Genomic DNA, 24,196 nt, shown 5'->3' on the forward strand with positions numbered 1-24,196 from the left:
GGGAGCCCCTCTCACTCTCCAGACCTTCGCTCCTGTTTCCTTAATATCTCTTAATAAACCTTTCTCAATTGCTGTTCTATCGCTATGATGAAATACCACGAACATAAGCAACTTGGGGAAGGAAGGGTTCCATAGAACAGTTCATCATCGAAAGCAGTCAGGACAGAACTCAAGCAAGGCAGGAGCCTGGAGACAGGAGCTGATGGAGAGGCTATGGAGGGGTGATGCTTACGGGCTTGCTCCTCATGGCTCACTTTGCTTGCTTTATTACAGAGCCCAGGGCCATCTGCACAAGAATGGAAGTCCCCCTTCCGCCCCCCCCACACAAAAGGAGCTGGGCTCTCTTCCATCAATCACTAATTAAGAAATGCCGTATAGTCCTGCTTCCTACAGTGTACTGTTATGGAGGTAATTTCCCTCCTCTCAGATGGCTCTAGCTTGTGTTAAGTTGACATAAAACTAGCCGACTCAAGCTTATATCCTGTTTTGTTTAGTTCTACGACTGTCCGGGTCTTTAGTGTGTCAACAAACTTGGGAGCCACTGTCCCACATTGATCTTTGGTGTCCCTCACCCTAGGTCCCTGGTTCATGCAAAGAAAGTACCCTCCCACTCAAAGCTCTCTTATCTCCATTGTGAATCGGGATTGTTTTGTTTCCTCTGAGCCAGGCTCTCACGGGCTGAAGATCTTGAACTTCTGACTTTCTTGACTCCATCTCCCAAGTGCTGGGGTGACAGGTGTGCGCCATGGCGACTGGTTTGTGAGATTCTGAGGGTGGAATTCTAGGTCCCATGCATTGGTTGCTAGGCAAGCAATCTACCCTCTAAGTAAGCTACATCCTCAGTTCGCTCTCTCACTCTCTCAGGGATTTAAACGCCATTCCATAACAAATTCGACAGCTTGGATGCCATTTTAACGTATATAAGTGAACTAACCCTCAAAACCTGCCCTGTGGACACCCGCGCAGCTCTGAGGGAGAATCCACAGGACTCGGAAGGCCCTACTGAGGGCTGGCCGGGTTGTCGAGGGTCGGTGGCTGTAGCGCAGGAGCAACCCACGATCACTGCTGCCAGCGGCCCTAGTCAAGGAACTTGGCTGCACTTGAGGCCACCGACTCGGTCCACGACGATTTGCGGTCATCCCCAGAGCCCCTCGGGGTCCCAGGTCTCTCTGTGTCCCCAATGGATCTATGTCGAGCAGAGCAGGTGAGCCTCAGAACCTGCCTGAGAATCCAGCAGCTCCTTCGCTGCGCAAGCGCTCTAGCTAGCAGAGTATAGCCCAGCCTTGCAGTTTACTGAGCAGGCGCGCCGGTCTGACGCTCCCGTTATACCCTCGTCCCGGCCGTTCCAACAGTGCGCAGGCGTACTAAGCCTCAGCAGCGCCCGGAGGCGGGCGTAGGGAGAGGGGGCGGAGCGAGCCGGAGCCTGCGGCTGCGCACTCGCAGGCCCTGCCCCTCGGGTTTGCTTACGGAGCCTCGGCGCTAGGCTGTGGAAATATCCTAGTTCAGCGTCGAAGTTGAGTCTTCCGAGGTGCTGGCTGTGGATGCCACCGACGCACCATGGCGTCTGCTGCTCTCGGGCTGACGCCGCGCTGGGTGATGCTCTTCGGTGCCGCGCTGCTGCTGCTTCTGTCCGTGGCCTCCGCGCAGGAGCCTTCGGGAATGGGTGAGGCCCGGGTGGGGGACCAGGGAACCTGAGGGTCCGGGAGGACGGCAGCTGGGTCGGATCCAGGGCGGAGCCCAGCCCGCGGGCTTCGCCTCCTCTGTGCTCACGCCCTCCCTTGGAGCTGCGGGTGCGGCTGCCACTACCTAAGTTACGTCGTGCCCTAAGGCACGAAAGACAGGCCCAGTCGGAACCAAAGTCTTGACACCTGTTTAGCAGTCGGCTGATTTGGGGTTCCACTGGCGAGCATCTGTATTCCTGCCTGTATTAGGGGCCGCCACTATGAAAATGCAAAATGCCTGACTCTAGCATAGTACTGTTTCTTTTGGGGGAAATCGGGGAGCTGGCAGATTGTGTCAAGGCCAGGAGCTGAGAGGTTGGCTTGGTCAGCTTTCTGACCTTTGCAGCGAGGGCTGATGGGGCCCAGCTAGAGGGAGACTATTTTCCTCAACCGTGTTAGCTCAGGTTCTCTCAAGGTGTCTTTACACTCTAGCCTGGCACAGTGTATTTTCTCTTTGTGACCTTTTGCGTGTTGTCGCAGCTCTGTTTAAAGTTTCTTATCTGCTCTCAGGTGTGCCTGGGGTCTGTGACAGCCGCTTTCCAGGAAGTGTGCCTAAAGGAGCCATCCAGGAGATTTGGGGATGGGTTCCCCAGTGAGGATTTTACACCAGGCAGAATGCTGGAGAGCCTGTGGAGGCACAGGACCCCTTCCCAGTGGCTCAGGGGTGTCTGCCGCATTAGTGGAATGCTCTGATTAGAACAGCAACCACATTCTCCATGTCTTACCACAGAGTATGTGCTAGGTGTGAGATTTCTACTGGCTAACAGCTATAAGAAGATGACTGATGTTTAAAATAATTTTTCTTTACAAGGATACTGCATAAATTTAAAGAGTACATCACAGTGGCCCCAAACTCCCCTTTTTATTATTGAGACAGAGTCTCACTATATAGACCAGACTGGCCTTGAACTCAGGTATTTGCTTGCCTGTGCCTCCCAAGTGCTGAGATCAAAGGTGTGTACCACCATGCCTGGCAAGACTCATCTTTTAAAATATTTTTTGTGTGCTTCCGTTGGTGGGTGGACATCTGAACCTGTAATGGATTAAAGATCCTGAGAGTGAAATTCATGAAGTTGAGGACACTTTGGTAGGGCTTTTGGACCTTCCCTAATGATGCGTGGAGTCACTATCTCAGAGCTTCGTCTTGGTGGAAAACAGTCCCTGGAATGACTGCAGTTTCATCCTCCACAGGAATACTCAGGCACAGTGCTGGCTGGTGCAGGTCACCAGTTGGTGAGTCCTTACTTCACAACACAGTTTGCAGAAGAATCTGCTGTTCCCCTCTTTCCCCTCTCTCTCTCCCTGATATACTGTTCTGAATGCTGCTGAATGCATCCTTCTGTGGTGCCCTGCCCCTCCTCTCCGCCTCTCCTCCTCTCCTCGAACAGCAAGGTAGCCAGGACAGTGGAGGTAGGTGCTCTCTGAGTTCTGTCACCAGAGTGGACACTAACCCTTTCCAAGTTTAGTCTTCTCAGGGTCACAGAAGACAGTAGCCTGAGGCCTTCTGTTTCATGGGTTTATGATAAATAATGTTTGTTTCCTTAGTTTTCAAAGTTACCCCCTTCCCACATGTAGGTGTGTCCCTTTGTCCTGGATGCCTTCATTGACTCACCTGAAACGTCAGGGACCCACTCAGAGATGAGTCATATTTATTATCTTTCCATTTAATTATTAAAGTTAGTGACTCTGAAAGTTCTTTAAAAATGAGTAAATAGCACCTACACTGAGCTCTTAATCCTAAGGCCTTGGAGTCAGGGTGTTCAAGATCAGCACTGAGGAGCTGCAAGGACATTGTTCTTATCTCCATCAAGCATGTGGTTGGATGTGTCTTGTGATGGGGTAAGAGATACTTCGTGTGGCCTCCTGAAATGTGAACTGTGGGGCAACAAGTTGTCAGTGTTTCCTTCCTTGCCACAGGAATCTGGGAGTTCCTGCAGCCAGGATGCCTACCACTCATGCTTTCTGATATACAAGATCCTCCCTACAGTTGGCCTGTGGAGGAGGAGGGCTTGCCTCTGGGGATTTAGATTTCTTAGTGGTAGAGAGGCCCAGGGTGACCAGAACTCAGGATGTGTTTCTTGGAGCTCAGTTCTTTTGGTTTTCGAAAGTGCAGTTACCAAAATATCCCATAACAGAAGTCCGGACATCGTCATTGCTGGGGCCACTGTGTCACCTGATAGGAAGCAAGGCCATCCTTTCTAGTGGATGACTTTGAAAAAGAGCTGGAGAGTGGGTGTGTTTGACACCCTCAGCTGTCACCTAATGAGAGCCATCTCCATGCAGGATATAAGAGAGCTGAGGGGCGGTCCAGTGAGCTCATGGATGGTACAGCTGTCCTGAGTGACTGTATACTTGCTGGACCACTCCCTCCCTCTCTGTGCTTGCTGGTGTCTTTCTTATTGTAAAATAGCTGGTAATGTGAACATTTTATTGCAAATTATAATCTTACAGCTTGTTACTAATTTGACAAGATCATGGAAGTGGTTGTTGTGGTGTCTTGTAACCCTGAATTCTTCAGAAGCAGTTCTTCCAAAGAGGAGGGTATTCTCTGCTCAACTAGAACATAGTTGCCAAAGCTGGGTGTTAAAATGGAACTCAAATGTTTGGTTTACTATACAGTTCACACACAGATTTACCATTTTGTCTAGTGAGGTGCTTTTCTGTTTGACCTCTGAAACCTAGAGTCATCTTAAGTAGTTTCAACTTTTGATATTTCTGATCTCTTTAGTCTCCTATAAGCTCTTCAGTCCATCTTGTCTTCAGAAAGCCAGTTTGTTGAAGACTCCAGTTTAGTGTTGCCCTTTCTTTTTCTTTTTTCTTCAAGACATAGTTTGAACTATATAGCACTGGCTGCTCTGGAACTCGCTCTGTAGACTAGGCTGGCCTTGAACTCACAGATATTCACCTGCCTCTGGGATTAAAGGCATTTGCCACTGTGCCCTACTTGGTCTTGCCCTTCCTGGTCTTTGTGGATGGACAGAGCTGGGAGCAAGTGTGTAGTAGTGCCTGGCTGTCCCTCAGGTCTGCCCCAAGAGGGAGGAAAGGGGTGCAGCCTTTCTTGAGTGTACCTCCAGGTCAGTGGCAGACCTCCAGAGCCCAAATATTGTCTTGGTTTCCCTTTGTCTTTTTGAGGCAAGATCTCTGTGTAACCCAGGCTGACCTGGATCTCTGGAACCCCAGGCCTTGACCTTCAAGTGCTTGCGGGTATGCTCCACACCAATTTTTCTTTTGAGATAAAATTTTCCTCCTGTGAAATTGGAAAGCTTCAGTGTACCTCTGGATAAGCTTCCTCATATAACCTGGCTGCAGTAGATGCAGACTGCACCTAGCAAGCTAGTGAGCCAAGCATCTTCCCTCCAGTGTGGCCCCAGAAGCACTTGTTCTCACCCTGGGCGGGCAAGTTCCAGCTGTAGAACTGCTTGGCTTTGAAAGGTGACTTTTGGTATAGGCTTCTTTCAGCCTACACAGTGTTGTTCACTCTCGTTTATTTTACTTGATGTTGCTCCACTGTGTAGATACTCCAGTCTATCTGTCCATCCTTCTAGAAGTGAACGTCTGGGCTGGTTCCAGTTGGGTCATTATGGATAGAGTTGTGGTGAGCATGCCTACACAGGGCTTTCTGGGTGTGTCTTCTGATGTCTTGAATAAGATACCTCTAATGTGCTTGCTAGCCAGAGGAGTGGCCATTTCTGAAAATGGCTGAGCCAACTCCAATTGTGCATTCTTGTTTTTGTGTGTCCCTGGTTATCTCAGTAAGTCTAGCCTTTCTTATGCATGCATTTCCTTGCAGTTTTAATTTGCATTTCCCTGGCAATGAGTGGCTTGAGTGCAGTGCTCTTTTCAAAGTGCGCTTGTTTTAGGGGATGGTGGTGAGACGTAGTGGGCCCAAATTGGCTAGCATGAGAAACAGTTGCTTTATATGCTGCTTCTGTCCATTTGATTCTCTGGAGTTCCAGGGCTGATAGCTAGATAGACTTTGACCCTTTCCTGAAAACAGTACTGTGGGTGCTGGCAATGTGTCCCAGGTGCTTTGCATGACTGACTAGAGCAGGCCCATACCACCTGGCTTCTTGGGTTTGGGGGGGGGGCATAGCTCTGTCTTGGAATCTTGAGATCTAGAGGTAAGTTTGCAAGTTTGGCTTTGCCTCTAGGCATGTCATCTTATGGCTGTGACCTCCTGCTCACTGAGCATGCTGATGGCAGTAGGCCTCAGCAGGTTATTGGCTGCACAGTTTAATGGTTTACCAATAGAGAACTATAAAACATGGCTGCTTGTGTTTGGAACCTTCCTTCCCAGAAGGCTCCTTGCAGGTAGAGCTGTCTGTAGTGGCTCTTCTAGTGACTTGCTTGCAGCAGGAATAAGTTGGGTGCTTTGAAGCCCGCCAGTGCCAGCAGAGTCTTGATCATTCCTTGTGGAGATTCACAGCATCAGTGTCTTCTCTGCCCTTCAGTGATGGATACCTTTGTCTCCCCTGGCAGGCTGTTCTCTGTACACAAACAGATCCTGTGAAGAGTGCCTCAGGAATGTCTCGGTAAGTAGTGCTGTTCAGACCCGTGCCCTCTAGTCCCAGGTGGCATGTGTGTTTGAAGCACCCTGTCATTTGGAAATTGTTGGGTGCTTTACATGATGGTTGTTAAATACTAGTCCAGCTTTTCTCAGGCATATGAAACCTTCTCACAAAAGGCGCAGGCACCATCCAGCACAGCCAGTCTCCATGACTTGGGTAGGCAGCATGGAGGAGACACCCTTCCTGAAGCTGCTTGGGACAGCTGGACAACAGCATCTAATGTGTTGGCATTAGATGACTAGAACTGCATGCCTTTGACTGACTAGGTCTTCCCTCAAGGGTCACCCAGCCTTCAAGACTTGTCGGGGCTTGAGACAGCAGCTTGTATATACAGTGGCAAGTACTTGACAGGCAAGTACAGGGTTTGAATGCACATTCAGGAGTGCCAGCATTCTTCCTCCTTCATGTGCATAGTGCTGTGAGGTCGTCTCTGGTCCGTGAGAAGGCTCCGAGCCATGTGATCTACTGGGAAGACTGAGCCAGCATGTTTGACCCTTGTCCCGTTCTTTATTTCCTTTTGTGCCCTCGAATCAGAAGGTAGCTGCTATCCTGGAGCAGAATTTCCTAATCTTCACTCTTAGAAGTGTGCCTAGGACTCACAAGGGTACCTTCTGATGGCTCATCCTGGGTTTTGATGGAAGAGACTAGGAGAAGCAGACAAGCAGTGGGAAGATAGCTCCGTAGCAGAGATCTCTAGATGTCGTGTGAGGACACTCAGCTTCCCCAGTGTGGTGGTCTGTTCTTTGACCAGCCCCAAAGGCTCCTCCTCTGTGTTGCTCCTTGAGGCGAAGGAGTATGCTTGGCCATGTTTAGCCCAGTGCTGTGCAGTTTGCCTTGAGAACCCATAGGGAGGAACAGAGGTGCCATAGCAGTTGATCAGAGAACAGTCTTTAGAGGTTTCTCCTGGGTACTGGGTGGGTGGGGCTTCTTGGCATCCTAGGCCTGCAATTCTGTGTCCCTCCCTGACAGTGGGTTAAGGACAACACAAGTCAGGGTGGTGTTTCCTCTTGGCTTCCTCCACAGGACAATAGGAACATCTTAAAAAGCAACAGTACCTAAATAACCAAGAAAAATATTATGAAGAAAAAAAAAAAAACAACAGTAGCTTTTTAAAGTGACAGTAGTGTGGATCTGACACAAGTCTTATCACTTGGTGAGACTCAAGTGGGCAGTAGGACCAGCTGCTGTGCCTGCCTCAGTATCAGCATTGGTTGTGCTGAACCTACTATTTCAGGTGGTAGTGTTTCCTTGACTCTTTAGGTTCTAGTTTTTCCTGTAGGAGGCTATTTCAGCCATTAAAAAAAAAAAATGGATTATTGTTGTACTAGCCTTATAGATAGCCTCATTGCCCTGGGTTGTGTGCATTGAGGACAGAGTCCAGAGAGGAACCTGTCTGGGTCACAGTGGGTTGGTCTAGTCAGGCAGAGCCTGAGGCCTGACCCTGCTCTGAACCCAGACAGAAAGGCTTCGGTAAGGTAAGGTGGAGAAGGCCAGCCCAGGCCCGTTGCCTGCCTGGAGACAGAGTTCTGGGAAGAGATGGGATCCTGTAGGCCTTCAGAGGACCAGTCGGTTAGAGAGAGGCCGTGCTTGCTGATCCTTAATGCTGCTGAGTTGTTGACTGGCCTCTTACTTTAGTTAAAAAGAACAGAACAACACACATTGCGAGTGCTGTGTTCTCATTGGAGCTCAGAAGATTAGACCTGTGACTTGGCCCCTTTTTAAAGTTTAGGAGTAACCAGAGGTAATGCAGGACAGAGCCATTGGGATGGGAGATTTTTTAGTAGCAGGATCTGCAGGGCTCTGTGCTGTTAGCCACGCAGTACCGGGAGCCATTGTGAAGACACAGGGGTCACTGTGCAGGGGCCAGCACACGTTGTAATGTTCTTGTCATAGATGTTACTTCAAACTGAGACCCAAAACTGGTCTTTAATCTTGTTGAAGAGCCAGTGACATGCTTACTCTGAAGATGTATGATCAGAGAGATGTCATCTTGGCTCTGGCAGAGTCAGCACCCTTTACAGAGTAATTCTTTTTCCCTGTGATGTGGGGAGTCTTCCCAAGGACACCTTCCTAGGTCAGCTGTGTTGTGTGTGGGATGTCCTCAGCTCTGTCTAGCACTGTGTGGTGGGTATGGTGGGTCCTGCGCTGAGTTTTGACATGTGTTGGTGTGACAGTACTGTCTCCTCACTTCCATTCCCACCCTGACATTTGAGGGGCTTAGATAGGAGACCCCTGGAGGTTCCTCTGCTACTCTCATCCTTGGTTGCATCATCCTTCAAAACCTGACACTTAGTGCAGTGTAAAGATGGAGTCACAGGGCTTCCTATAGTAGTGACTCTCCTGTGCCCCATCATCTGTTCAGCAAATACCTAAGGAGCACCTCCCCATTGGATGCTGAGGTTCCCCTGTCCTGTGTCTCTGCGTGCCACAGTTATCTGGCTTCCTGCACCGTGTGGGAAATGAACTGTGCAGTATGAGGAGGCATGCTGTGGGAGGAAGCAGCAGTATTATTGGTCAGGGAACAGGGGCCTGGGTGGTTGGTGGAATGGCAAGCTTCCTTGAGGATATGAGGGAACCATCTCAGGCTTGAGGAAGAGGGCTCTAGAGAAGATAAGCAGGCTTCAAAGGCCCCGAGAGCAGGGCAGCTTTCAGGATGGTATGTCTCTGTAGGGTGGACAGGGATGCCAGCCACTGTGTTGGACTTTGGCCAAAGGACAATAAGGATGAGTTAGGAATATTTGGAGGATGCATTCCTAGATTCATCCATCCTAGAGAGATCACGGTGGCGTGGGTGGCATTGGAGACAGGGAAGTGGTCTTGTCCTGGTCTGTTGAGGGGTCTTCTGATGCTGGTCTCTTTCAGTGCCTGTGGTGCAATGAGAACAAGGCGTGCTTGGACTACCCAGTGAGAAAAATCTTGCCCCCTGCTTCTCTTTGTAAATTGAGTTCTGCTCGCTGGGGCGTATGCTGGGGTAAGTTGTTTTCATTTACTTCTTGCAAAATCTGTGGGTTTTGGTGATTCTGGGACTTGTGCTCAATCAGCATAAGTTACTAGGAAGTAGCAAGCAGTCCTGTGATGGTCTGCTGTTTGGCAAGCAGCCAGGGACCTGGCGTGCTCCTGCAGAATCATTAACCATGGCACCTACCACATAGCCCACATCATGGAAGGTGGGGAAAGGGCACGTGTAAAAACCTGTTTTATGTTCCTGTGTATGCTGTGTCACCTGGGAGCAGCCAGTAATCCTCAACCAAGGACTCTGTTAGCCCAGGTGTGTGTGTGTGTCAGTCATTTTCTCCTAGGAAGGAAATTAGGCCTATGTGGTTCGACTTGCCCTTAAAGTACATTTGTACTGTATTTTGCTGCCTGGAAACTCATTTTCCTGTAGGGAGCTGTTTATCTTTGGTGATGTTAGGTTTGGGGCTGCACAGGCCTCTTCCGGTCTGGTGAAGCAGCTGTGTGGTTGTCACTGTTGTCTAGGAACCATGGTATCTGTCCTGGCACAGGAAAACCTCTGAGGTCTCACTCAGCACTGCCCACCACTGTCCCCTCCTGGTAGTGCTTCTTCCTGGACTGGGAGTGTTGGCTCTGGAGCACCAGTGGCCACTCAGGTATCCCTCATCAGTGTGTGAATTCTATATTACCTTATGATCTGTGGATTCCCAGAGGAACAAGGAGGAAAGTTGTAGAGCTTCTGGAAGGTCCTGTCTCCCCCTCCCATCCTGAGGTGGCCTTCCTGGAAGGAAGTGCTGCTTTTCACCTCCTCTCCTGTAAGACTGCCCAGCCTTAATGTTTTACCCTGCATACCGCAGTGTCACTTCATCCATTTGCATCCTTCCAAGCATTGGAACATCTGTCTGTTTCAGGTCCTTTTAGCATAGTGGGCGTTTACTTGTTTACTTTGACTCATTGGGTGGTGTGTAGAGAATTGTGAGCTGTCAATTTGACTCTGATGACTGAGGGTGTCAGCTGTGTCAGGTGGTGGGTGCTCTTGGTAATTGTCTTGTGCAATGCAGTTCCCACCCAGGTTACGGGATGGCTGCACAGCACCCCCAGTGCAGGACAGGTGAAGTGCTGTAGCTCATCAGTGTGTGTCATCACCATGTGCTGCCAGCAGAGTAGGCTGGCACCTGTGGGAGGCAGCCTTGTACTGGCAGCAGAGCAGATTTGGGTGTGATTCCCAGTGAGCACACCGTTGGTTACTTCTGAGGGACATCCCTTGGGAACACAAGCATTTGGGCCTGGTCTTGTGATAAGGGGGTTGCTGGACAGGGTTCATAATCCCCTGAGCAGAGTAGCACTTGAGGTTGGGCCTCTTAGCCTCCTGGTGTCACCATAGGTCCGGTTGGCTTGTCATGATTGTATGTCTGCACCATGGACAGTCAATTCTTACAAATAACTTTAGCATCATTGTTTTACTAGAATTGCTATAATTTTTATTCAGGGTTTTAATTAATATGACTTAAAGTCTTACATTTGCAGAAAAATAATGTTTACATGTTGATCATTTGTGTTGAGGGAGGTGTCACTCATTCCCGTCAGGCCATATTAACCCAAGTGGAAGTTGTTGTGTTTCCCTGTAGGGTTAACAGAGGAGCCCACAGAACACTTTCTGTTTCTATCTGGAACAGATAGAAGCTGTGGGAGTAGATTGACTTTAATTAGACCCAGCTGTCTTAGTGTTCTCATTTCTAGGTTCAGTTTTACAGAATTCTGTAGTCAAACTGTATCACCTACTGATGGGGATGACAGCCTCTTTTCCAACCACACAAGTTGCTCTTTTTTGCACCTCTGCACTTTAAGGCTAGGCCCGTGTAGACAGAGCACAGTCTTTGGAACTCAAAGGCACCTGAGCAGTTGGAGCGCCCATTTCTGATTTTAACATGCTTAGTGCCTGAAAAGGAGTCTGATAAATGAACACAGTCCCCTGTGCTGAGGCTGACTGAGGGAGCCCAGGAGCTGGCCCTCAGCTCTCCCTCCTTCTGTTGCCCAGCTGCACAGATGCCCCACTGGCCCAGCAGAACCTGAAGCTGACAGATGGACAGCTGGACTTTTACAACTTCCCTTAACACATCTCGGGCTGTCAGCATCCCTGTGGCTAGGGACTTTTTTTTGCTTGTTAAGTGCTTTGGTGGAGAGTTGACTGGGTGACTGGGATATGCTGGCAAAAGCAGGGCCGGGCCCCTGAACTGGCTCTGGTTTGAGTGGAAGCCTTGGCTGGTTTTAGTTTTATTTTCCTGTTTTTTTTTTTTTTTTTTTTTTTGAGACAAGGTTTCTCTGTGTAGTTCTGGAACTCCCTCTGTAGACCAGACTTCGAACTCAGTGATCTACCTGCCTCTGCCTTGAGTGCTGGAATTAAAGGTGTGCACTAGCAAACCTAGCCCGACTTCTTTGAATGGTTTCTATTTAAAGGTCTTCAAGAAAAATTCAGAAGAACCTTAAAATTTATTTTCAGTTTGTATCTGTTCCTTCCTGGAGGTTGGCTGTACCAGCACGTCACATCACTGAGTGACACTGGTCAGCCATTTTCAAATACCAAGGCTTCTATAATGCTCATAGGTGGTCAGGGTGCTTCCCCTTCTATAGGTGGCACTCAGGAGTCAGGAGGGCTTGGGAACAGACACAGGTGACATCGTCCCTTCTTTCCGTCGTAAGTGGGGAAAAGGGCTGTCTTTCTCATTTAGTTTGTTGTGGTTTACCTGGAAATTTTAAGTTGTAGGCATTGGCTGAAAGGAGCCATGTGCTGGGCTGCTTTAGGACTGCTCCTGTGGTCTGTAACAAGAAGTGGTACCCTTGGGGGTGGAGGCAGGTCATATGTGCCGAGGTTTCAACTTTGTCCCTGGTCTTCCAGTGAACTTTGAGGCCCTGATCATCACCATGTCAGTGCTTGGGGGCTCTGTGCTCCTGGGTATCACCGTGTGCTGCTGCTGCTGCTGCCGCCGGCGGAACAAGAGCCGGAAACCAGACAGGAGCGATGAGCGGGCCATCAGAGAGCAGGAGGAAAGGAGAGTGCGGCAGGAGGAGAGGTGAGGCTGGGCCCTTTGCTCAGGTGCTTGCCTCTGAACGTGCAGCATGGAGGCCATGGCAAACAAGAGTGAAAGTCACACTCTTTCTCCATTTCTAAAAATGGAGCATGTGCTTGTTGTCCAACATTTTCTGGGCTATAGTTAAGAGAAAAGATGACGGGAGTCTCATAGGGGTCACTGGCTGTGTCTCAGCCCTCAGGCTGCCTGGCATACCTCTTTCACTAGTAGAGGAGGCTGGCAGAGCCTGTGTGTGCTACAGTGCTCCTGCCCTGGCCATGGCCTATCCTTGAGTACTGCTGTCCCAGCCCCAGCCCTTAATGGTGAAGTAACCTGACTGCTGTTATAGACACTGGTTTGTGCCCACTAGTTCCTGGAGTACTGAATTGTCTTAATGTGTGCTGAGGCCTTGTGCAGCCCTTGGAAGCATGCCCTCAGCTCTGAATTGGGTACCACTAAGCAAATGTTAACAGTTGTCTTATCCTGGTCACCTGATGCAAGGCTTTCACCATCTGCATTTTTTTATGAGAACTTTAAAAGAACTTTAAAAGACATTTGAACTCGTTTTCTGGTTTTTTTCTTTTTGGGGGAGGGTCTCACTCCATAGCCCAACCTGGCCTTGAACTCTGCATACTCCTGTCTCAGTCTCCTGGGTGCTGGGATAACAGGAGGTTACCACCATGTCCAGTTAGACTTGGGAAAGAATAGAATGGCCATCAGAACAGCTTCAGAAGACTAGCTTTGCAGCACCGTGCTGGCAAGTGGTGATGTGGCCTAGTGGCCACAGTCATCCCCACTTTTCTTTTGGGAATGCTTGTAGAAAGTGTCGCAAAAGCCTAGGGGCTAGGGCCTCTGCCCCAGGAAATGAAAGGCCTGGGAGTTCGAGATGACCTTGTTTGTCTGTTGTAATTTGATGCAACTTGGTTTTTCTGTATTTTTTAGGAGAGCAGAGATGAAGTCAAGACATGATGAAATCAGGAAAAAATATGGTAAGAATGAGAAGTGTCTGTCTTGACTGGTTAGGATTTTGCAGCTGCTGCTTTTCCAGAGAACTGTCCTCCACTGAAGACAGCGGTTGTGCAGTTCCCAGAGTGTCACCAAAGACTGAGTACACCCAGTGCCTCAAAGGAGGAAGGCTCAGAAGGGTTTTCATCTCAACCACACTTTTTCTTTGGTACTCATGAAGACTAAAAACTTCAGGAGGGTTGTCCATAGCTCTTTGTCCAGTTGCCTTAAAGTAGGATCTGCCTGTGTAACTGGCCTCGGTTCTGTGAGTTTCTGGGCCATGTCTGCAGCCCTTCCCCTTTGTGCGTGTCTCTTCCTGCTGTCTCTCTGGAGTCAGACACCCTCCTTTATCAGAGAACTGACTGAGACTGAGGCAAGCCACTTGCCGCTTCCTGGCTGTGCCATCTTGTTTGGAGAGAGTCTGGAGATTGGCTGTGAAGGAGCTAACCTGATCACAGGTGCCAAGTGTAAGCCTGTTTGGTTAAGTTGGGGTGAGTCAGAGACCCAGTGTGATGGATAGTCCCTGTCCCCAGTGTTACACACTACTCTGTCTTCCTGTCTTGGTTGGTTGCTGTTCCCAGTTGGTTATGATCTGGTTTTAAAGCTCAGAAGGGCACTAGAATTTTCTGCCTGGACTTTATAGCCACAGAGGTTGGGTGTTGCAGAAGATGACCCCTCAACCACCTAAACATGGGGTTGGAGGGCTGCATGTAGGCTTCAGTTGTGAACCCACATTTTTGGCCTTGAACCACTATTTTTTTGGGGGGGGTAGTAGAGGGGTTCAAGACAGGGTTTCTCTGTGTAGCCCTGGCTGTCCAGGAACTCACTCTGTAGACCAGGCTGGCCTCAAACTCACAGAGATCTGCCTCTGTCTCCTGAGTGCTGCCCAACTTGAATCATTACCTTAACAGGAGAAAACTAATGAAGAAAAATTTAAAATCTTTCCCAAAAATATGCATTAAAATTATTTAATTTTTATCCTTTTTTATTATTTCATTTATTTTAAGTATATGTGTGGGGCTGGAGAGATGGCTCAGTGGTTAAGAGCACTGACTGCTCTTCTGAAGGATCCAGGTTAAATTCCCAGTACCCATATGGCAGCCCACACTGCTTGTAATTCCACAGTCTAGCACCTGCATACATGCAGGCAAAACACAAATGCACTTAAAAATAAATAAATTTTACATGTGTGCACAAACACTCTATCATGCACATATAGAGGTCAGGGATTGACTTCTGGAAGCCAGTTCTCTCCTCCTGTCATGGGTCTTCAGGCTTGGTGGCAAGCATTTTACCTACTGAACTCCATTCTCACCAACTCCTAAGAAATGCAATTTTGGGTCACTTTTTATACAAGGAGATAGCATATATGTGATGCTTCGGTATCTTGCACACTGGGAACATTGTTATACTACTGTGTGTGTTAACTTTTCAGTGCTCAGACAAAATGCCTGAGTTTCTGTCCAGGGTCTGCTGCTATGGACCTGTGGTGAGGCAGAACATGGTGGAGGATAGCTGCTCACCTTATGACAGCCATGAAGGAGTGTGAAGAGATAGCATCCAGAAAAAGGAGGACATTTTAAGGACCTATGTCCTCCAGCTATGTCTATCTCCTGATATTGCTATCAGTTTAAGAATCCATGAATGGAAGCTGGGCATGGTAGTACGTGCTTCAATCCCAGCAGTAGAAACAGAAACAAGTAGATCTCTTAAGTTCCAGACCAGTCAAGGCTGTGAAGTGAGACCCTGTCTCAAAACAACAAACAAAAAGAAAAGAATCCATGAATGGATGAGACCCTTGATTAACGTGGCAGTATGACCCTGTCACAGAGCACACATCTGAACATTTGCTTCATTGACTAAAAGATGACTTCTTGTCCAAGTCACGACACCGGTTAGTTTCTGTTATTTGGGGAGATGATACAGCAAAGTCCACTTGCCTAGGCACAGCATGGCTTCTCTGGGCTTGAATTGTTCCCTTCCAGGGGCTGTGCAATCCCATCGCTGCTGGCATCAGGATCTGGTCACACCATGTGCTGGGAACTGAGGAGGCACTGTAGCCAAGGAGCCTTCTCCCTCAGACATCAGAGCTCCTGCCGCAGGCTCTGCATGCTGTGGCCTAGGCTTAGGTTTGGGCTTCTCTGATGACCCTGGCTAGCCCTTGTCTCCTTTCTATTGATTTCTATCCTGCTGTTTCAGCCTTGCTTCATCTTTATGTGTTCCCTGGGTTCTGGGTGAGTGTGGAACACAGAGATACTGATATCTACCTAACAAAGTCCTAGTAGGTAGGTTACTACACTGGCTCCAGACAGTCTTGTCATACAAGTATGATGTGGGGGTTGGGACAGTGAGGGGAGGATGAGATAAAGGGTGAGAGATGGCTGGGTGGTAGAAGAAAGATGAAAACAAATGAGGAGGTAGATATAAGGAAGAGAGCAGGTGGGTACCACAGATTGATGATTAAATCCATATTTTGCCTCAGGCCTACTGTAATACTTGGTTGTCAATTTAATGGTGTGTTGTTTTTATGTAGTCTTAATTTTCCAACACAGGCTGTGGAAAGAAACACATGCAGGGATTTCCCTGACCTCCTGTGATCTCAGCTGTGGCTGGTTTCTCAGGAACTATTGGGATTTCTGTTCCTGATGGATTTTACTTCAGTTTTAAAGTCACTGTGGCTCAGCCTCAGACAAGGTCAAGGATAGTGTGGGGACCTGCTTAGGACTGTGGTTAAATCTACATGTGAAACTTAGCTGATGCATACTGCTTTTGTTGCCAGAATGGAATGGGCAGTTTTCTTTCTTTTTGTCTTTTCCTTTATTTGATTTGGTGTTTTTGAGACATGGTCTCACTGTATAACTCTGGTTGGCCCGGAACTTCACTGGTAGACCTGGCTGACCTCTAACTCACAGGGGTCCTCCTGCCTTGGCTTTCCCAGTACTAGGAATACAGTATAAGCCAGAACACCCAAGGCAATCCATCGCCTTTGTGAATTTTGTTTCTAGTTGAGTGGGTGAAGTTGTAAGTCAAGTTGTTTTTTTCCCCTCCCTCAGGTCTGTTTAAAGAACAAAACCCATATGAGAAGTTCTAGAGCAATGGCACACACTTGCGGCAGATCCTGCGGTTCCAAAGTTTCCTGGGAGTGCCCTCCTCAGCATAGCCTGCGGAGACCTTACCACTACAGCCACCCATGACCTGAGTCATCCCTCCGGCCTCAGCACAGGCACCAGAGTGGCCTTGAGAGGACAATCCTGCTCTTGTTCCTTCTATCTCTGTATGTAATCACCTGAGACGTTAATCTTGTTGACACCCTTTTATGGGGGAGGAAATGTACTCGGTCCCCACACTCTACACAGCTGGTAGCCTGAGGTGCTGACTGGCTGCTGAGTGGCCTTGCTGCGAGATTCACATTGCAACAAATGAAGTTGTATTTACTCTGTTATGGCAAGGGTTGACCTGCCATCCTTGCTTTCCCAAGGCTGTGTGGTGACTCAAGCCTATTTCTGTGACATGTCATTGCTTTAGCTTTGGTGGCGTTGTGGAAGGCACAATCCCCATAGACAGTCTGGTACCCAGTTATATCCAGGAACACAGGAGCATAGAAAGTCACTCAGTCTTTAGTCCCTCAGGAAACAGTCTCACCAAAACATTTCATGAAAAGTCCAGGCCTCTTTTAGATGGCATTTTTCAGTGTCTTTAATAGACCAAGAATCTTCTCCCCCATGGGAAGTCTGAGTTATGAATTCAGTTTAAGTGCTGAGTCGTCTGCCTCAGTCTGCTTCTCCAGCTGTGGTGATGCATGGAGTCACATGTCCTCAGAAGGGCTTTTATGCAGATCTTAGACTTCTCCCCTCTACCTGTCAGGCTGCCCAGTTGTGTGTATCATGGAGGATGAACAACTTGTCCCCTGGCCAGCCCATTGTGGAAGCTGAGTGTGTAGGAAGCTAGGAGGACCACGCCTCATACTGTCAAACAGAAAACCTGCCTGAGCAGACACCACACCCACCTCATTCCTACCCTGCTTCCAGCCATGTCTCAGCTCACTGTATCTGACACATCATCATAGGCCCTTGGAAATCTTGTCAAGGGACACCAAGGTTCCCACGATTCTATCCACAGTGTACCTTTCTCTGGACTCCAGAGGTGTCACTAGTAAGCAGATTACAAGCTTGATGGTAGGGTAATGAGCAAAGATATCCTCCTGGGAAAGCAGCCACCAGCAGATGAGGTGGCCTTACGGCAGGCTCCTTCATGCCTGAACACCTCACCTAGCAGCTCAGTAACCTTTTCAACTCTGTCGATCTGTCCAGGGGATTAATATTTCTCCCCTCCAATTTTCACAAACTAAGGGAATGACCTTCACCACTCTGGAGACTCACCATTTTTCTGTCTCATTAGGCAATAACATAACATCTCATATTATAGCAGCCATTGAGACTTGCCTTTCTACCATCAGTTGATAAAGGAACCCACCTCACAGGCCCTGATGAACTTTGTATTAATATGTAGCATGTATACGTCATACCTGTTAGTTGCTGAGCTGATGTTAGAATGAGCAACTGCAGAGTATTTAAATCTCCAGTGTAGAAATGTAGTGGGTACTCACCGGACTGGTCTGTGCCATCCTCTGAGCAGCATAAAGAGCAGCCACAGACCTGCACCTGAAACCATGACACCCAGTGCCTTACTTTTTAACCACTTTCCAATAAAATGGTCGACTATGGCTTTGATTTCTTTTTCTGTGCTGCCTCAAGGGTGGGCTGGGGCTGTGAGCTTTCTAGGTAAGCTGAGTTCCTGGGCTTGCCGTGTGTGATGGGTACCATGTCCCACAGGGCCTGAGTAGGCCAGTCCTGGAGTGGTTAGCACTCCCTGCCTTTAGTGTAGAAAGGTCTCCTTGGTCACCTACCCTGTCCAATCCCACCTCACCATGCTCAGCATTCTGTTTTTGTCTTGGTACAGTGAAGTCAGAGGAAGTTAACTCTGCATGGCTATCAACTGACACTGGAACCCGGACACTTTCCCCTGCCGTGTAACACCTGGGCATCCTCCCCAGGCACCCTCCTCTGGCTTGTAGCACCTGGGCATCCTCCCCAGGTGTGTAGCACCTGGCTCCTTCAGCCCTGGAGTCTGAAGTGGAGAGGCTGGTGGTGCAATATGGATAAGGGGTGGGTGTCACTGAGCCTGCCTGTGACAGGCTGTTGGCTCCCACGGTCTTCAGCTCCAGGGTTTACACTGGCTGCTTGAACCAGTTGTCCATTGTGGTAGAGGAAAAAGAGACATGGGGCTGAGGATAGAAACTGACTCTGCTTTCGGGTTAACACTAGAGTAAGGGACATTGGCCTGAAAGTCAGGGAACCAGAACACAATGATCTAAAAGCTGCAGCAAAAAGGAAGCTGTCAACAGCCCGTTTGCCCAGGGTTGAGGCTGCAGTAAGAGTCTGCCCTCTTGAGGCATATATCTGGACTGCCCTGTTTCCAGGAAACACAAGCCCAGCCTGGGACAGGTACACCCATGGAAACTCCCAAGTGTCAACCTGCAAATAGCACCCTGCCCAGGCTGCAGACCATAATAAGTTGAGGACAGGTCACTGAGCAGGTGAGAGGGCACTCACCCAGGCTTGTCCTGAAACCACAGGCCTTGGTAGGTCACCCTGGGCAAATGTTAGCAATTGTCACCATGGTAACAGGCTAGGAAATTCTTAGGGAGTTCTAGGGGTCCAGTTGGTAAAAATGCTAGATGTGTCAAATCTTTATTCCACAGGAACTACTTGAGATGTAGGTCCAAGAACATTCTTGACTTGGGCTTTTAGATTCACTCTTGGAAAAATAGCACAGGGGCTCAGAGGTTAAGAGCACTGGCTGCTCTTCTAGAGGTCCTGAGTTCAATTCCCAGCAACCACATGGTGGCTCACAACCATCTGTAATGAGATCTGGTGCCCTCTTTTGGCCTGCAGGATGCATGCAGACAGAACACTGTATACATAATAAATAAATCTTAGAAAAAAGAAGATGAAGAAGAAAGAAAAATAGCATAATGTAGTTGGAATGAAGAAAGGTTTATTCAGCAGTTTCCTTTGTAGACAGGGGAGCATGCTGGGGTGGGAGCGGGTACATAAATGCCATGTGCTGTCAGCTGGCTATGTGTCAGGACCTCACCTGTCACCCTTAACCACCCCTCAGCGCCCCCAACCCCAAGAGGTATTCAAAGAGCAAGCAGTCTTGCACTGTGTAGGAGAGTCACGAGCTTTGAGTTCTGGTCCCACCTTCAGAACTTGGGAGGGAGGAGAGGCAGGATAGGCTCACAGCTGGGGCTCAGACAGGCTTGATCCAGGCTACCATTGTATCCTACTTCACTTCAGTGTTCTGGGAAAGGTGTCCCACAGACACCAGTGCCATCCACTGATGAGAGTGGGAAGATATGGGCAGCCGTGCAACCAGAGGAGAGAATCAGCAATGGGCTGCTCGGCATCAGTCAATAGTGTACCCCTGATAGGACCCACACCACAATAACCAGTGATGCCAGTATGACTCACCCAGCACTCTGTTCTGGCTCCTTGGGAGTAGCCATTGGATCTCAGCAGGCTAGCTCAGGTTCTCAGCCATTCTTGCCATTTCTTCTCTGCCTCCTGTCCCTACTCACACACTACAAATCTGGGAGACTTTCCACCCCAAAGAGTACTTCTGAGGCCTTGTCCCGGCATCTGCTTCCTTTGAACTATCTCAAGAAGTTATCCCCTGGGGAGCTGGTGAGACCGATCAACGGTTAAGAGCACTGGCTGTTCTTCCAAAGGTCCTGAGTTCAATTCCCAGCAACCACAAGGTGGCTCACAACCATCTGTAATGAGATCTGGTGTCCTCTTGCATGCAGATGCATGCAGACAGAACACTATACTTAATAAATAATCTTTAAAAAAAAAAAGTTACTTGATCCAGGTGTCTGAACCAAGGAGTGTGAAACTGCATTGAGATGGGGATTGTCATGGTTAGCTTTTATGCACCTCCTCTGAGTGGGTAAGAGACGGCCATGGCTGCACATCTGTCAGTGCAAAACAGTGCATGCACCAAGGAGAGTAAGGGACAGTTTATTCTCCAGATATGTGTGGCCATTGCCCAGGAGCATGGATTGAGTTTGCCCTGAAGGACATGTTTCATCTTGGAAGTGATTGTGTGAGTAGCCGCAGTTTTTCAGATACTACTAATGACATTCTTAACCTTTAAGGCTGGTAGAAGCCAGAGGTTTGCTAAATCAACACTTCCAAACATTTTCCATAATAGTCTCAAAGATGTTTGGGCATAAACAGCATGAATGCTAAAGGCTTGATGGTTTAGGCTCTGGACCCACCAAATTCCATTCGCCAGTCAGGAGGCTCTGCACAGACCTAGCTTCCTCAAGGAACATACGTGGGTAAGCACTTTTGCTGGATGAAATTGGACTTGGGATTGGAGCACTGAGCAGAACCAGTAGCCCTACACACTGCTGAATCTGATCTGAGTTTTCAAATGTGTCTGAAGTCATGAGAGTAGGGTATATTGTGCTGTGCATATGGGTTTGTTTGGGTATTGCAGGTTACACTACATTATAGTTGAAGTCTAGGTCTGCTGGCAGTTCCTTTGTCCAGAGAGCCATGGTGGACTAGGGCTATGCCCTTCACTTTGTCAAGGGCCTCCCTACCAACCATGGTCTTCCCTGGCACTACCCTGCCCTGATGGGGCATGTAGAAAACTCCCCATTACACTGCCCAGTTTTTCAGGCGAGTGAAACATACAGGTGGAGTATAGGTGGTACCTGCATGGCATGCTCAGCTCCCAGGACTTGTGTGCTCACATCAGTCCACAGCAGTCTTTTAGCAATGATCTGCTAATACTTTATGTCAAGTCTTATAGTCTGCTTTCATGGAAAGCCCCCTTTCCTTTTGTCCCCTCTCCTCCGTTCCCCTCCCCTCCTTCCCCCTTCTGTCTTTTCTTCCTCCCTCACTCCCCCCTCTTTCATCTGCCTAAGTAGTATGTGAGTGGCCTGTATTTGGGTTGCTGGCCAACCACTCTTTGAAGGAGGGTGGTGCTCTCTTGCATAGCCTGGGTAGGACCACCCAGTGTTTGCATCGTCTTGTCCCTGTCTGTAAACAGTGTGGATGGTAACCACTTCACATGCACATGCTGGGGAGCTGCGGTTCATGGCAACGCTGTGCAAACACCTTATGCTGTGACTTCCAGAGCTCCCTTACATCGTTTCTACAAACTAGTTAAATGAGTTGTTTGTTTGTACCATTGTGGTATCCCTAGTGGTTTGAAAGCTATTTCTAATTTTCTTGAGCTAATTTTTTTTTTTTTTTTGGCCAAACTCTTTTTCATTGAAACTGAACATTGACACCCCAAAGCACATTCATAACAAATACTTCTATGTATCTAAATGCCCATTAATTCTGTTAGCACCTGTCTAATACCTGTCTTGAACCAGGCAAGGGCTGTGGCTTGCTTCTTTCTGTGGCCTTCCCACTCCCCACTCTTCTGAAGGCTGCATGTGAATATCTGGGATGTCAATCTCAGGGATTGCACTATTTTTTTCAGTGTGCACCAGATGTTAAGCATTAAATATAAGTTTTCCTGGCTTCATTGCTTGCTATCTATTTTTGCCAGGAAATACATCACAAAACTTGCCCTTCTGTGTAAGAGTGATGACTTCAGGTTCTTTTGCAGTATGTAGCCTCCTCAACAACACACAGGTTCTTGCCTGATTTTCTCAGGCAGTAAATTGTTAATGGCGCACATGCACAAGAGTGTGTGTTGTGTGTGTGTGTGTGTGTGTGTGTGTATGATTATGGGTGTGCATATGCCATGATGATCAGAAGACAACTTTTGGGAGTAATTTCTTTCCTATCATCATAGGTTTTAGCGATCAAACTCTGGCTGTCAAGTTTGTGGGGCAAAAGCCTTTACTTGATAGACCATCATGGCCTTTTGATGACTCTTTTGCTGAGCATCTGTGGGTATTTGTGCTCCATGAGTATTTGGATTTCTAAAAATTACCAGAAACCTATCTGCTTTACCCTTCACCACTTCCCCACACCACAGGAACTTCAATTGCCCCTGCTTCGGGTAGGTATTGCACTGGTGTGAATTCTGCTTTTGTTTAGGATTCCTGACATGACTACTGTCTATGTCATTGTCACTCCCCTTCAAAAGTACCCTTTGTGGTGCTGGCTGTGTTTCTAGCTTCCCCTGCTGAAAAAATCCTGCCATCAGATTTCCTTTAGCATTGTCTTAGGACAGTGAATTCTTGCACCATCCTGAAGCAGCTCTACCCACTTTCATTGACAGAAGCCTTCTACATGGGCAGTTACTCTCAGCACTATGGGATGTTGCTCTCCATTGTTTGTGTTGAAAACTCAGATGGAAGTCCTTTGTTTCCTCTGGGTGCACAGTCTTGCCTTACATGTGAACAACGGACGGACACCCAAGCCATTCTGGGCAAAAGAAAACTGGAATGTGTGACTGCAGTACTCTTGGAGGCCAGAGGAGGGTGCCAGATCTCCTGGAGCTGGGGTAACAAGTACACCTGACTTGGGTGCTGAGAACCAAACTCATGTCCTTTGGAAAAACTGTGTTCTGTTAACTGCTGAGGCAGTCTCTCCATTGCCTTGATAGCTTGAGAACGAGTGGGTTTGAAAAGCACTCAAGGAGTGTGTTCCTTTTATCAGTTGTCCACTTTCCACCACAGTAGGTTTTCAGTGGGTGTGAATGGCTCACAGTGCTGCTGTTTAGACCATAGCCATAGCCCACTTGGATTTTGGTGTCATCCATCCTGAGGTGCACATGTTGCATTCTGGTAACTTGACAACAGATGCCCTCAGCAACAGTGCCTGTATCCTGCAAACAGTAATGGGACACTTTTTTTTTTTTTTTTCCTTTTGAGATAGTTTCTCTGTGTAGCCTTGGCTGTCCTGGAACTCATTCTGTGACCAGGCTAGCCTTGAACTCAGAGATTTGTGTTGCAGGATATTTGAGCAAAGTGTATAAAGATGTGTTGCTGTTTTACCTTGCCTACCTAAAGCCCCTGATTGGTTTAATAAAGAGCTTGATGGCCAATAGCTAGGCAGGAAAGGTGAGGTGGGACTTCTGGGCAGAGAGAGGAACTCAAGAGGAATCTAGGTGCACAAGAGACACCAGTGAGATACAGAGGGCGTCAGACATACACAACAGAGGATAGGTAAAAAGCCACCAGCAAAAAGTGATTACTAGAAACAGGTTAATCTAAGTTGTAAGAGCTAGTTGGAAACAACTGGCTAAAGGCCAAGCTCTTCATAATAATAAGTTTCCATGTCATTTGGGGATGACTATCCCAAAAGAAAGATTTACAATAGACCTGCCTGCCTCTACCTCTTGTGTACTGGGATTAAAGACCTGTGCCACCACCTGTCAGCAATGCAACACTTTATAATATATGGTGTCCTAGAGCTGATGGTACACTGTCATCTGAACACTGTCTGTCCTGAGTCACACATAGCCATCAGTGGAGGGGAAATGTGTTTTGATCTCCAGCAACTGATTCAGCTGGGCTGGTTTCTGTCTCCAGCTGGACATTTCAGAGGTATGCTCAGCAATGGCTGACCATGGTCTGTCTATATTTGAGGAAGATCCAAACCTTGATCTGGTTGGAGTGAGGGATAAGTTCCAAATGATAGACTTTCTGAGGAAGATCATATGTACAGGGGAAGAAAGCTGGAAAGGCTGGGCTCACAGATGCTTGGCTCTGCAGGGTTACCAGACGATGAGATACTTGTCTGCCAGCCCTTCCTTGGAACAAATACATACTTCTGTCAAATCTAGACTGCCAGTTTTCTGGAAGCTGCTGTCTGGTTCCAGAATATGGCCACCAACATCCTCT

General features: G+C 48.2%; 1 protein-coding gene across 1 annotated transcript; it reads left to right on the plus strand.

Annotated features, from left to right (window-relative positions):
* Nucleotides 1-1,456: 1,456 nt before the first annotated feature.
* Pttg1ip (PTTG1 interacting protein) lies at nucleotides 1,457-18,037 on the plus strand. Its single transcript, XM_051186979.1, has 6 exons — nucleotides 1,457-1,663; nucleotides 6,201-6,253; nucleotides 9,152-9,260; nucleotides 12,138-12,312; nucleotides 13,252-13,298; nucleotides 16,368-18,037. Exons 1-6 carry the CDS (start codon nucleotides 1,558-1,560, stop codon nucleotides 16,403-16,405), a joined length of 528 nt encoding a protein of 175 aa, XP_051042936.1. The 5' UTR covers nucleotides 1,457-1,557; the 3' UTR covers nucleotides 16,406-18,037.
* The last annotated feature ends 6,159 nt before the right edge of the window (nucleotides 18,038-24,196 follow it).

The sequence above is a fragment of the Phodopus roborovskii genome, unplaced genomic scaffold, assembly GCF_943737965.1.
Source record: "Phodopus roborovskii unplaced genomic scaffold, PHOROB, whole genome shotgun sequence".
NCBI lineage: Eukaryota > Metazoa > Chordata > Mammalia > Rodentia > Cricetidae > Phodopus > Phodopus roborovskii.